Source organism: Pygocentrus nattereri, chromosome 12 (assembly GCF_015220715.1).
Source record: "Pygocentrus nattereri isolate fPygNat1 chromosome 12, fPygNat1.pri, whole genome shotgun sequence".
In the NCBI taxonomy this organism is placed as follows: Eukaryota; Metazoa; Chordata; class Actinopteri; order Characiformes; family Serrasalmidae; genus Pygocentrus; species Pygocentrus nattereri.
The window spans coordinates 21,536,243-21,551,155 of record NC_051222.1 but is presented as its reverse complement, the minus strand read 5'-3'; the positions used below and the strand labels follow the sequence as shown (position 1 = coordinate 21,551,155).

At 39.2% G+C, this 14,913-nt stretch overlaps 1 protein-coding gene across 2 annotated transcripts in view; it reads right to left on the bottom strand.

The window, feature by feature from the left end:
- Positions 1-14,913, bottom strand: part of neurl1aa (neuralized E3 ubiquitin protein ligase 1Aa) — a 112,159-nt gene that overhangs the window by 25,833 nt on the left and 71,413 nt on the right. For both annotated transcript variants that reach the window (XM_017698990.2, XM_017698991.2), the window contains exon 3: positions 12,913-13,234. In XM_017698990.2, the coding sequence (XP_017554479.1) occupies positions 12,913-13,234 (322 nt within the window). The remainder of the gene's footprint in view (positions 1-12,912; positions 13,235-14,913) is intronic.

Genomic DNA, 14,913 nt, shown 5'->3' with positions numbered 1-14,913 from the left:
GAGCCGATTGGCCGAGACCAGATTCTAATCTCCCTAAAAAAAGGGCCGACTTCAAAAAGCCCAAATGTTTTGCTGTTTTCCGAGGCGATATGAATCCAGCCTTGTTGGATTTGTTCAAATGACCGAAACGCTGCAACTGATGGGTAGCAGCTGCACACATAGAACACAGCCACCTATTTTTAACGCTTTTCTTCTCTTTTTCTTTCTTAAAAAAACGTTTCAGGCGTTTTTTAAGCACCAGGCCCCAGCACCTGTTGGGCTAAACACAAAAGCAGGCAGAAAATAAGCAGATGTGGGGTTTGATAAACAAAAGAAGCCCTCGCTTAAATCACCCACTGCTTTGGCCGCCACTGATAAAAATGGCCAAATATGGCAGTGAGGTGATGAAGCGGCTTCAGTTTGCTTTGGTTTTCTACTTTCAGACGAAAAGCTGGCCAGTGTTGACCTTCTCTCGCTCTCGCTTTCATTATTGGTGCTTTCTACCTGCTTTCTAAGAGCCTTCTCAATCTATCTCTCTTTTCCTGGCTCTATGTCTGGCCTTTATGCTTTCCTCTCACGACCTCATCAGTAACAGGGCCAGGCTTTGAGAAAGAGAGAGAGATAGAGAGACAAAGAGAAACAGAGAGACAGAGACACAGAAGAAAAGACAGAGAAAGAAAGAAAGAAAGAAAGAAAGAAAGAAAGAAAGAAAGAAAGAAAGAAAGAGAAAAGGAGAGAGAGCAATAGAGAAAGACAAAGAGAGAGACAAGGAGACAGAGGGAGAAGGCTTGCATCTGCTCACTCTTTTTGTGGCCCCACTAAGAGAAAGAGGAGGAGAAATGGAAAACTCCAGTGGCTGCGTGATGTATGCATGAACTGGGTGTGTATGGAAGAGAAGGAGAGAACAGACAAAGGTTACAGGAGGTTTAATGTGGAGTGTTGTTGGCAGTCTGCCACAGCATCGCTTTTGAAATCTCCCTGGAAAGAGCAGCAGCCTCCCCGGCGGCACATGGCCACAGCAATAAGACCCCAACAAATACTCTGTAAGGCACAAAAGCCCCCTTCCCCTCGGACCATTCTCTCTCTCTCCTCCTCTCTCAGTCTCCCCCTAAGGTCATCCCCAAATTCCATGCCGGCCAAAAGAGTGTGATGCATAAGTTGCAAATCATATTTCTGCAGCTTTGGAATAACGACCTCATCATTTAAAGCCTTTGACTAAACTCTCTGCTTTACAGCTTCATACTCACTCAATATGCCCCCATTCTTTACATTGAGTTGATAATTTATCATACTGGGGCACAACTCCAATCAAGGCCTATTACAGTTGGGCCCAACTTTCAATCACAACTCAAGGAATCACACCTCAAAGCATTTTGCCATTACACAAGGCCCAGAAGTTCATTCTTTATTCGCGTGTCAACAGAGACAATGAAATCCCGGAACAGGCCCCAAGCCTCGGCCAGCAAGAGAGAATGTCTTGCCATGTGTCTCCACATCCCCAAACATGTGGATGTTTATCTGAGGTTCTATACACTGCTGTTTGTCTGGCTGCTTGAAAGAGGCCCTGAAGTGCCCTTGCCTATATATATGAAAGAAACCACACCTTATCTTGACCATAGAGTCCATGTTTGGCCATCCAGAAGCCCCTGGCGTATAGGAAATGTGAGGAAAATAGGAGATCTAAGTTTGGGAGAAGGGACTGAAAGGACACTTAAAGGCAGGAAAAGGAACATGCACTGTTTTGGAACAGGTCAACACTGCTTCTTCCCGCCACCTTGAGAGCTCTTCATAGAACTTCCTGTGCTAAACGTGAGGCTTGAGGAGTGGGAGAAAGGGAAAAAAAAAAAAAAAAAAAAAACATTGCTGACATCTCCTTCCGTTTTGTTTTCGCCCGACCTCCCTTACCTCAGAAAACAGCATGGAAGGCACAGTCAAAACATTCTGTTCGCCCGAGTTACCGAATCGTATGACATCTGCTGTTCTAATTTCCTAATTCATTCAGCCCCAGAGCGGCTGGTCTTCCAAACAAATACAATTAGCATTGTTTATGCTTGTGATGGTAGCACGGAGACAGTTGTGAGCCCGCAGTCCTACGCTACGATGCTAATTTTGTTTGGCCAACTAGTGAATATGGCCCATATTTAATGTATTATTTTTGGAGGGTTCTGCTCCCAGCGAGGGGCTTTTCAATTAAACTTATTAGACTGGAATGGTCGTCTTCGGCCAAGTCAAACTTCTGTGTTGATCAAATTCTTATATGAATCATGAAATCAATCACACTGAGAATTAGCCTGTGACAGGACAAAGTGTATTGACCTGGTGTCAGTCATTTCTATTTTCTTTCATTCATTATTTCATCAGAAAAATGAAGGTAAAGACAGAGCATTATTAAATAAGCTGCATGGTCCTAACAAAGTTACAGTTCCTTATTGCCTTTCATCATTTCACGATTTAGCACTCCAACAGGCTTTTCACATTAACCAATATCCAGAGAGATAAATGTATCAGAAGATGAATCATTATATAATTTATTGACAGCATGTGTGTGTGTGTGAGTGTGTGTGTGTGTGTGTGTGTGTGTGGGTGGGTGTGTATGTGTGAGAAAGCCTTGCTGTTTTTTACTTCGTTTGCCAGCTTTATTTGCTTAGCCCCCCATTATTCGTCCACACTGACATATTATGAACAGCTTTGTTGAATTACTGTAACTTGGCAAGGCCAGCTCATCAGTAAATCTTTGCTTGTCGCCATTAGGACAGTATTTCCCTACGACTATTTACTCTGACAGTTTTCTCAGGACAGTGAACTTACTGAGAACAGAAGAAACAGGAAAATGTTTGCTCATATTCTCGATGTTGGGACTAACTGATTAGCTCACTGTCTGATAATGAAGGGAAGCAAAAACATATAATGATTTACTGATATAAAAGGTAGAAATTCAATAAATATTTGAATAAAATTTCCAGGCTATTAAAAATATTTGGTACACTACAAAGTTAGAGACACATCTCCAAGGATCAGTCTTAGAAGTTGGTTGTATTTTCTGATTCTCACAATCCAAATAATCTCAAACACATTCAATGATGTTGAAGTCTGAACTCTGAAAGGGTCAGCCCATTGTTATAAGACCAGCAGCAGCCTCTACTTTTTGGTCGGTTTCCTTTCCTCAGTAAGAACTTCTTCACAGCTACACATCCTTTCAGACTCATTTAGTCTTGTCATAGTGGAACAGATGTGGATGTGTTCACATCTGAAGTAAGAGTGGAGCTTGATTTTCTCCTCTCTCAAAGAAGAAAGCTTTGAAAAGCTGTTTATCTGATGGTGCCAGTTTTGGTGGTCTACCAGGTCTTGCACAGTACTTAGGAGTCCCATTTTCTTTGCATTTGCATCATTTTTTGAGCTTGATATTTGAAATGTGCTTTGATGGTCTTCCTTTTACAGGTGAATTATCTTATTTCATCTAGTCTCAGAAATACCTATATATATTCCACTACTGCATAAATAGTACCTGGAGTCACATTCATTTGTGTATTCAGTCTATATTTAAACATATTTCTGAATTGGACCAAAATAATTAAACTGTATTGTGGTGAGACTTGAGATTTACACTGAATCATTTCATAAATCATACTCAAATCAAATTGTACTGAGGTTAGAGAGTTAGACCAACACGAAGTAGTACTGTAAACTATTATATACTTTTCGACAAGTGATCTTTAGCTCACCACCAACATGAACAAGGCTTTCAAGTTCTACTCTGCAACCTGGACCTAAATTACTTATGTCTATATAGCAAACATTGACAGCTATACCCAAATATGCCTCTTACGTACTAAGTAGGGCACATAACTCTGAAGGGAGGCTATTTGAAATCCCATATCAGGGGCTGCACTTGAAGTGCTTGAAGCAAGTATGTGTTTACATTATATAAGGTATTTGAAATCTTTGCTAGGCCTACTGGAAAGGAACAGTGGAATATGGACAAACTAGGCTAAGATATGTGTTCTACAGAATGTTACTATAGCTGTGAAACCTGGACACACTTTTGTAAATGGGAACCTAGTTGTTTCATGTCTGCTGACTCCAGCTTTTTAAAGCAATTATTTGTAACAGAGCTAGGACCACTGAGAATTGTAGGAAATGACCATCCTTTTTATCTGCAATTTGAAGAGCTCTTCTAACAGAATAACATTGCATAATAACATTGCCCACCCCCAAATTGTTTTAGTAGATGCTTTAACGTTTTGCATACAGTTGATAACACAAGCAAAACCACTAGCTTGCGAAAGACTACAGTCGGCTATTGGAGCTATTTTTCACAGCAACATTTAGTCCAAAATTAGTCTTAGTTTGCTATGAGAAATTATAAGTTGAAATATAGTCTTCTGTCTAGATTTTAAGATTTAAGTGACTTAATGAGTTATCACATAGTCCTTCGCTTAGACACAGTGCCATTCAAGAGAAGTTTTTAGCCACTATGCTAGCTAAGACAAGCCTGCCTCTTTCCAGCTAAGCCTTTAAACTCCAACATTATACAATTTTTGTCTCAAACAGCATTAACAATCAGTGTTTTATCTTTTAACAAAATTCATGACATTATCTGAAACTAAGTTGGCCTAAAAGTAGACTTCCAGAGACAAGCGCATCACCAGCCAGGCCCTTAAAAGACAAAAACAAAGGACATAGTATAAGCTCTGCCACATTCATCAAGCTTTCACCATTTTTGTGTGCCTAAAAACATCCACTTTTCTCCTTTCTCACAGTTCCTCATATGAGAATGCATGCAATAATCACTACTCATTTGTCAAGAAACATAAACAGTATGATGAGGTTTGACATATAGAAGTCCACACGGATTGAAGCTGCCAAGACTATCCACTCTCTATAAGGAAAACTTATACGAGTGCATTCAGAAGTGATGTTTGCTGAGAAGTATTATATCTGCATCCATTATGCACAATTTGTTCCTAATGTTAGGCTAGATTTGATCTCAAAAGTACAAACCTATTCACATAATTATACACCTGAAAATCACTGTGATGGAAACTATGAGTGTGACCTTTTGTTCCTGTATTTAGGCAGTTTCGGTCTAGAATCTGTGAATTATATTTTCTGTTTTACTAGCCAACTACAGTTGTAGTAAGGGAAAATCTTTCACCACTGTTCCTGTAATGAATGGAGCCAGGGTTCAGAGGGAAAACAATCCTATCATGCTGATCTATAGAGTTTATCCATCACGGTTTCTGATTGTGTACCATGCTGCCAAGTTAGACATTTGAAAGTAATAACATTGACTAGGCCTATGTAGATTAAACTAGACAAATGACGGAGAACGGTCCTTTGTGGGTGTTTTATTGTAAATGTAACTGTCTTGTCTGCAGTTTTATGGAAAACAATACTTTACCAATGATATGGATGGCTGGAATTCATCATTGTGTCAGTGCACGCAGTATGACTGCTACATTTATGAAACAAAACTGCTTTTTTCTTTTTTTTTTTATTAAATGAGAAACGGATATAAAGAGGCAGGCATCACTGCTTCTGGGAAACAGGTACACATAATTGTCTAGTCTACATAAAAAATGATAGCCAAAGTCTATTGAAGCCTTAAATAAATCTCACTGAAACGATATGTAACAGCCTGGCCTGTTTGTAAACCTGTTGGTGTGTATCGGAGTTGTAAATTACAAACATAAGGGATGAAATATATTACCCATTTGATAGCTATGTTGACTTTTATTTTTAGTACCTAAGGCAATTTATCAAGAATGAATTCCACACTTTAAGTGAGTGGAATTTTGGATGTCACTATTATTTTTCTACATTAGGGAATCTACAGTGTAAATCAAATTAAGGATGGCTGTACAATACTTCTTACAAACAGACAGCTCACATTTTAATGGAAAAAACAAAGCCTCAAGAACAGTTTCAATGTAGCTTGGCATAGATTTGACAAGTTTCTGGAACTGTACTGGAGGGATGGAACACCATACTTCCAAAACATATTCCCTCAGTTGGTGTTTTGATGGTGATGGAAAGTGCTGCCTGTCAGCCCAAAATGTCATATTAGTGCTCCATTGGGTTGAGATCCAGTCACTGCGAAAGCCATAGAATATGATTTACATAACTTTACTATCTACAGTAGTGGTCACCAACCTGGAGAGATCTGCAGAGTCTATTTCCAAACACAATCTGCCAAAGCTTGAACTAGCTAATTAACTTCTTCAAATTGGCTGGATCAGATGTATTAGTGTTAGGTTATGAGGGGGGAAAATTATTAGATACAGGCTGGAACAAAACTGTACAGGAAAGCAGAGCTCCAGGAAGAGGGCTGGTGACCACTGATCCACGCTGACAGCTTAACAGAGCCACCAGATCCCCTCACTGTAGTGGTCAAGGCCTGCACCATTCTCTTGGTGTATGCCCCATACGTACTCTTTTCCACTTTGCTGTAAGGCAGTGCTGAAAGTTTTCATATCACTGAACTCTCAAACATGCATTTGTCTTTGTAATGAGGGCTTTGTGCACTGCAACCCTCCTATAATATCCCTCACTGTGTAGTTCTGGATGGTCTCTTCTAGCTGAGACAACATGTTCTGCATTGACATTCTCTGTCTTCTGAGGAACAGCTGCTCTTTTGTTTTTCCTTACGCATCGCATTAATGCACAAGTATCAAGGTCACTGAATGTGTGCTTTCAACCACCATTTACAGCCCTATTTACTGGCATTGTTTCTATATATCTAAATGTAGATGTCACTTTTATCAACGGTCCTATTAAAACACCAACCAGATGAGCAGTTTGAGGTTCAGTTTGCCACACAGGGACTACAGTTTCCTTTCAATAGAGAATCTCTTTTCAGAATGCTGCCAAGTCAAGGACTAGGCTTAATCCTTGTCTAGGAAACTGAGCCTTAGTCACTAAGATCTTTTTCAAAGACCTTTGAAGGAGACACATGCCTCCTACAATGTGAGTAATAAAGGTTCTGTGCAGCTTCCTTTTCATTCATCAAGGTACAAACAATGTAAATGTACCTTCAAAGGTACAACAGTGGTTTTAGTGTCCAATTGTGAACCTTAAATACCTTTTTCCAGGTGAAAAGTACGTATTTGTACCTTTTTATAACCTAATGTTTTAAAACAGAATAGGATAAAGCCTAGAGATGAGACAGGGTGTGTGCAGTCAGCACAAATATCATTTAAATGGATTATTTTATTATTTTCCCTGGCTAAAGGTACTGAGATATACCCTTGAGGGTACAATTCTAGTACAAGGAGGGGTACTACCCTACTGACAGTTTCATACCTTTTTTTCTGAGAGCGTAATACATGGCCAGAATGTTTCTGAGATGTGGAATAGTTGATGTTTAACAGCAAGTGTGTCTTCAAGAGTTTTAGTTTAATTTCCTTGATATCTCATGTCTGGTGGGTGGTAGTGAATAAGAAACGGAGCTGCACAGTTATCTGACCGTGTCGTGATGCTGTGAACTGCGCTTGGGACGCATGTCTGTTGAGCTACGTATAAATTTATTTTCGATTTAATTCTTTTGTTGCTGTCGAAATGATGTAAATAAAATCAAGACAAGCATGAAGAACAGTGTACTGCTTTGGATTTGACAAGCAACCAAGCTTCTCCCTTCCCCCCTCTTTTTGGACAGAAAACGAACCATCCTTAAACCTTTAATAAGATTTCAATCAAAATACATTTTATTGTGCAGCTGTAGCAGCAATATGCAGTATGCAGATGAACTGTAGCCCAATCAGCATGGTTTAAATAATATTTTTTCTCAACAAAGAGTTAATCCAGACCCTGTAAGAGTTAATTCAACCCTGGTGATTTGATTGTGTAATACTTATCCTAGCCATGTTTCTAGGCTTGGGTCCAACTACAACTCTGCACTGAAGTTCTCACATCTGAAGCCACTCAGGGGCGCACATATACAGTCCAATGTGTGTGTATCTGAGTGGTTCTGAGTGACAGGGCTGTGGAGTAGCCTAGCCTTCATGTATTTATTAAACAACATTCCTCCTTCTCTGTGTGTCCATATGCCTTGAGAGAAGACTTCATTTTGCTCCATTATACTCAGTGTTCTTGCACCCAGAAGGCTATACTGATGCGGCCCAGCTGAAGGCCCCCAAGCAGCGCAGTGCTAAATCAAATGCTAGCAAAGAACAAGATTGTCACAGTGACACCTTTGAGTCTCGCACTCAAAGCTGAGAGGGCCTCAGGAAGCTTCTTGGATTTGTTTATGACTGGTTCTTGCTGCTATAAACGGCATAGGCCTGAAGTGAAGAGGAGGACAATGACTACACTTACGAAAGTACTAGGTTCCTCTGCCAGTGTTTCATTATCGATGGACAGCAAATTATGCTAATGAATGTGTGGAAAATGCAAATCAGTTTCAACCCTCATGCATTTAAGGCTTTCATAAATGTGTTATCCTTAAACAGTTCCTTGAGATTTTTGCAGAGATTTTACCAAATCCAATGACTGGAGTGCACGGACAAGAGACAGGAACCAAATTTCGAACTGCATTCCTCCAGACGAGATATCAGTAACTTTTTTTCAAAACACCTTCTTGTTACTTTTTACTGTATATTTATTCATGTGCTATAATTAAATATTGTTTAAAAAGTAAAACACACAATTACTGCTGAGATAGTTTTAAACATCTTCATGTCTCTTTTGTACTGTACATGTGATGTTTATGTTCAATTCATACAGGACAGGAAAATAAGTTTCTATGTAATTACACATAATAACATTTAGCATAATTTCAAGCTTTATCCATCTACTTAGCTAGCTTTCTAGTGAAAGCAGCCTGCTATTAGGATTATCATTACTTAGTTTACAACCAATGATCAAAATTGGGGAAAATTTCAATGATTGTCTGTAAAAATTTGGAGAAAATATCTAAATGTGAAATTTCTGATCAATATTGATCATCATTTACTTTGTATACATTAAGCTCCAGGCCCTTTTTACCCTAAGGGGAGCCTCACATCTATTTTTGTCAGGCTTGAGGCTTAAACTGAATGTAGTGTATAAGACTGCCGGTGCATCTTTGAGCCTCTGTGTTACTAGCTAAATATCTGTTGTATACATGTTATTTTAACTTAAAACTTTGAAAACTCTATTCAGAAAGAAAATCGATGGAAAAATGTGGTTATTACTACTGTTTTAAATAGTCTTTTTCTTTAATTATGGGATTTCTCAGCACTGCTGATCCATTTATTTGATATGTAAAGAAAGTGATCAAAGCTGAAAATTCACAGATACATTTATTTACCGTACACAAGAGACTGCATGAACAGGAATCAGGAGTCACAATCATTTGAGCTTCATTGTTACTCTAAATAAAAATAGCTATAAAAAAAATAGCAATAGGTACTTACTCACCTGAACTGTGTTTTGAATGAGCTTGTGTGCTCGATTGAAAAGATTAAAAAGGAAGTTTTGTGCATAGTTTACTGAGTGATTAAAAAGTGCTCCAACACAGAAAGCACAGACTCTATGCGTTGATGCAACTCCTCAGCTGGCAGATTTAATGGGTCATCACCAAATTCTCAGGCCTGACTGCTCGGTTCCACAGGGTTAAGAAAAGTATTAGTATGACAATATTTACCCACATGTTGGTTAGCACAAGCCTGACATAACGCACAGTGATTATAGAAGGCAACAGCTACAGTGATCTTTACAGAACCTGGAAAGCACCATTAATAAAAACTTACTAGCATTAATATATTTCCTCAAGTAAAACTAACCCCATCCGAACAGTACTTTAGGAAGGAATAGTTCAACACTGACTTTGAAGTGCATGTGGACTTTCATTTCATGACCGACTTCCTTAAGAGATTTATCACCAAGATAAAATGGCAGAGAAATGCTGGATGATGGCAAAAATGAAAAAAATGAATGTAGAAGGCTTAATGATTTACTGAGCCAGAAATACCATTCATGTCAAGACAAATTTACAACTGTAGTACTTTCCCAAGATAACTGTAGTTCTTTCCTCACGCAAAGTCAAACACTAAAAGACATTAAGAGAAAGCTGGTGTGACTGTCTTTGAATACAGGTGCTTCTTAGCATAACTGAACAGTTTGGCTCTATGGGCAAATGGACAACAGATTGTTTAACAAAAATCTGGCAACCACCACAGCAAGTCAAACCAGTCCTGACTCATATATGGCAAATGTTGCAGTACAATAAGAGCACATACAGTACAGTGCAAGAGCAAACACAGCATACACGTACATATGCACATGCGCACACATTCATACAAGCACAAATATGGCTTACTGAAGTGAAAAGACAGCCAAGCTAATCTCAGTGATCTTGTAATCTAAGTGAATCTAAGTTGCTCCAGAGGAGTGCTGGTATACGTGGGTGTCTATGTGGGAGGGTGGATGGAAGTATGTTTATGTGAGTGTCTCAGACCTAGTGGTGCGTAGGGGAATTTTGCCATGAATAGGCCTACAGCATAACAAATGTTGATTCCTTTGATAAGAGCCCTTGGGGCCAAAAGCAATGTGGAAAATTACAAGGAACTGTAGATATCCGTACACAACAACATGCAGGTGGAAAGCATTGCAACTCCAAATCCATAACAACAATCACAATTTAGACCCTTTTTCTGTCACTTTAATATACATACTTACAGCTATGATGGAAAGGAAAATGATTAACATTTCTGGAAAATAGCTGCACACATCTGTCAACTCAAAGTTTATTTATATAGCACTTTTTACATGCGAGTCCAAGCCACCTGGAGCAAGCCAATGGTGTCAGTGGCAAGAAAAAAACTCCCTAAGAACTCTACAAGAAACAAAGATAAATATTAAAAAAAATTCTGTAAAGTTTAATACATTTATTTTAATGCAGTTATTTATTTTAGTTAAGATGTTGTGAAAACAATAAAACACGACATATAAATGTGCTGTTACTTATGTCTTGTAGCCTTGATACAATAATGCTAATTTCTGCTATCCTTTCTACTGAAATTTTAATATGTGCTTTAATGAGATTCTGCTGGTGTGGGTTTCATCTGTTTCAGTAAGCCACGGTAACTGGCTCAACTGGGGGACTCCCCCTTGTGGACAATCTTTCGACTGCTAAATCTGGCTTCATAATGAATTCAGGTTAGATCTGTTAAAGAAAAAGATCAGGATTTACCTTTATTTTCTCTGATATCCAACTGATAATGGGTATCATATCAGTGCCATCCATAGCTGTCTACTTGTCTTACAATTCTAAAGCATTGAACTCATTGCATATATGTGGATACACCAATTGGCTTCTTATTGCCTTGAAGTGAAGATAATCTTCCACTGGGGTGGATGTACTAGAAGCCACTGTACCCTTCCTCCTTCTACTGATAACACTGTACAAGCTATTTCCCTTCTGCTCTCGACTATACGGGTGGGGCCACTCAACTTTGATCTTACCAGCACTGAGGGCTTTGGGGGCCGTTTTTGATGGGAACTAGAGCAGTGCTGTGTTGACCCAGAGCCATGGGCCATCTGTCCATTTGGAGACTGTCAAAGGGAGAGGAAGTAGCCCATGCTTTCTGAACTACAGATGTAGAGGCGGTACTAGAGTTGTAGAAAGTGTGTAGGGACGCACATAGACCCACACACACACACTGGCTTGTGTCAAGGAGTAGGCTGTCGAGGAACAGGGGCTTGGTGATGCATGTCGGTGCCAGAACTTACGAGACAGTCCGGGCTTAGATAAAGTTACAAACACCAGAAAACCATCCCACACAGACTGCAGATAGCAGGCAGAGAGGTTGCTGTCAATTGGCACAGTGCACAATTGGGATAGATGGGGCTATCTGTAGAGCATGTGACCTGCTTCTATAATTATCCTCAGGGGGTGACAGCATTAAGGCTGTATGTGTGTGTGACTGTGTGTAGACCTTCACACACACCAAGACATCAAAGCCTAGCCTATGGAATGCCCTGCTAAGTTCTGCTATGCGTGCCAGACTGAGTGTGATTATGCACCCCTGGCCGGTCGCTGTTAACACAATGACCCAATCCTCAAAACACGCAGTCTTTCACTCAGTAACAAACTCCTGACGTTTCTAGAACCACAAAATCGTTAACAAGTTTGACGGGACATTTGGGCTCAAGCTGGCAAATTCTCTTCGTTTCATCATAAATACACAAATGTATGCTGCAGAAGGCACTGAGCTGAGGTTCAAGATTAAATAACAAATTATGGAATGCAAAACTTCAAAGTTTTAGCATTATCCAGACAGTTTTGTTATAGATGGCTTTAACTGATATTGTTATTGCCAAAATTGATACTTACGCAAACTTATAAACATTAAAAGCAATGTAGGCTCATGATGATCAGACTTTGGAAGCCCCATGTCAAATGTTTTGTTGATTTTCCAAGTGAAAATAATTATACATTCTCCACAGAGAACACATTTTAATGCACAATTACTGTTTATTTATTGTTGATTTTAACAAGCTGGGACAAAATAAAACACAAAATGTGGCCTGTGCCAAAGTTACGGCACATTTTCCAGTTTAGGTTCTGTTTTTAAACTCAAATAAATAGAAATTGTCCTCTATATGTACAGAAACATTTCATATTTAAGTGAGTTCCATTTAGAGGACATGCTCACTCATTTTCAAAGAACAAAATGGTGAATGTCAATATTTTAAAATGATAATGTTAAGAAAAAAAAAAAAAAGCACATTTCAGATTTTTTTTTTCTTAAAACACTTTTGTGAATCTGGCCCCTGGCACATACTAATAACATACAACTATAAACAATCAAAATGTGATATCATATAAAGGTAACAGATTACAGGATATTAAAGATGATATCAATTAATGACAAAAAGCCCTCAGCTGAGCGTGAGGTTACCTGTGTGCCTGTTGTAAATGCATTGTGTGGTTTGGTTTAATGAGTCACTCACCAAGTAGCTGCACCCCTCTGGTCAGTCCATAGACATCAATGAGGGCCCAGAGAGGCTCGACGGTGCGTACGCCACTGAAGAACAGCATGGGGCTGGAGTCATTGATACGGTAGAAGACGCGGCCCTTCTTGTCCACCCAAAAGGCCACAAGGTTGCCCTCATTGGCGAACTCCTCCGGCAGAGCCTTAGCCCAGAAGCCACTCTGGGAGACGAGGTCTGGGCAGGCGTATTTAGGCAGACTGTCTGGGTTGATGCGCGATGGGTCTTTGGAAGTAAAGCCCAGGCGCAGAGCCCCACTCCAGCAGCACTGCTTCTTCGTGATCTGAGGGAGAAAACCAAAGAGGTTTAGCACATGATCTTAAGACAATGTAAACAGATAAAAACAGACAAATACTACTGTGGTTACCACTGTTTTTAGCTACACAGAATTTTGTCCATTTGTACAGATAGCATGTCATACAGTGTCAGAAAGCAAGTCTATTTGAGATCACTTAACAACTTGTCAAAGTTTGAGTTGTGTCTGACAATTTAGAATGCAGTCTGCACAGTGTTAATTTGTGGGATGCAAAGTTCCCTTGTGTGTTAGATACATTGGCCTTGTAGCTAGACCACAAAACTAAATAATCTTGCTTTGATTCATTTGCCATTTTTTTAAATGATTATTTATTGTATTTATATTATATTAGATTTTCATCTCTCAGTGAAAAATACAGAGTTCAGATGATGCCTTTGAAGTAATGGGCAGTGGTGAATGAAAGGCACCCTCCACAAACCACTTTACATCTTTAAACTGTGAACTAAACTAATATTATTCATTGTTTATCATGGGTTAATTTAAATACTTCTGTCATCATTTATCATTGATTAAGCTGAATACTTCTGTCCAACAAAAGGCTAATTTCTTTATTTAACCTTGACTATTGCATATTCATTGTGAAAAGCAACATTTTGGCTGTTTTTGAACATCAAGATCACCATAATCTGATCGCAAAAAAGTTTTCTCTTCATTTTTATATCAGTTTGAAAATGTTTATCACGTGTCTCAGCCCTTCAGGACTTCTGAAATTGCTCTCTCCTGTTTACCTGCTACCTGTCAATCAAATATGTTAACATCCTCCACCAAAAAAAAAAGTTGTACTTCTTTTTTAAGCAAAAAACACAGCGCACCTCTGTACAAAAAGGTGTTGTCTGAATGCCCCCTAAGACAGCATTCCCTTTTTTCCCATTGACATTGATGATCAAGAATAACTGTAAATATGTAAATGTATATAAATACACTTATAAGCAGGTCATCAGAAGTTATAAAGTGTGTGTATCACTACCATGTTTGAATTCAAGCCTTCATTATGGTGGATGTTATCCCCTCTCGTACCTCTTTTACACAGACATAAGCTGCTCTACAGTTCCAGGGAAAACTGCACCTAAAATTCTAATACTGCTAATAATAACTGAAAGCACAAAGCAACCTATTAGCATCATGGATGTAACAATCCCTCCCTTCACCGGCTGTCATTCAGTATTAGCTATGTTAGCGTCTTTGAATGTGGTATTCCTTTAAAGGGAAGCATATAGTGGAGGCTGGGGGCCGCATGTGAGGGAGAAGTATGCTGTGTTTGGAGTAGAAGGGGTCTGTTTTATTTGACTTACAGTAACCACTGCCCCAGCTGAGGGGATAAATACTACAAACATGTCAAGAACATGGTGACTTACACCACAGCGACCCAGGCTTTTGGAGAATCTCTGTATTTAAAAATGCAACAGTATGTGTGTGTGTGTGTGTGTGTGTTTGTGTGTGTATGGACAAAAATGGACAAAGGAATGTGTATAAAATTGTGTTTATAAGAATGTTACTGTGGTACACAAAAAAAAGAGTCGTTGAGAGAGAGCATAAGGATGTGTGGGTGGGTTATGTACAGTATTGTGCAAGTACAACATTGACTTTTCTTTTTCCACCCTTTGCCTTACAGTTTCTATTCTTTTCAGCGGGCTTGCTTTCAGTCT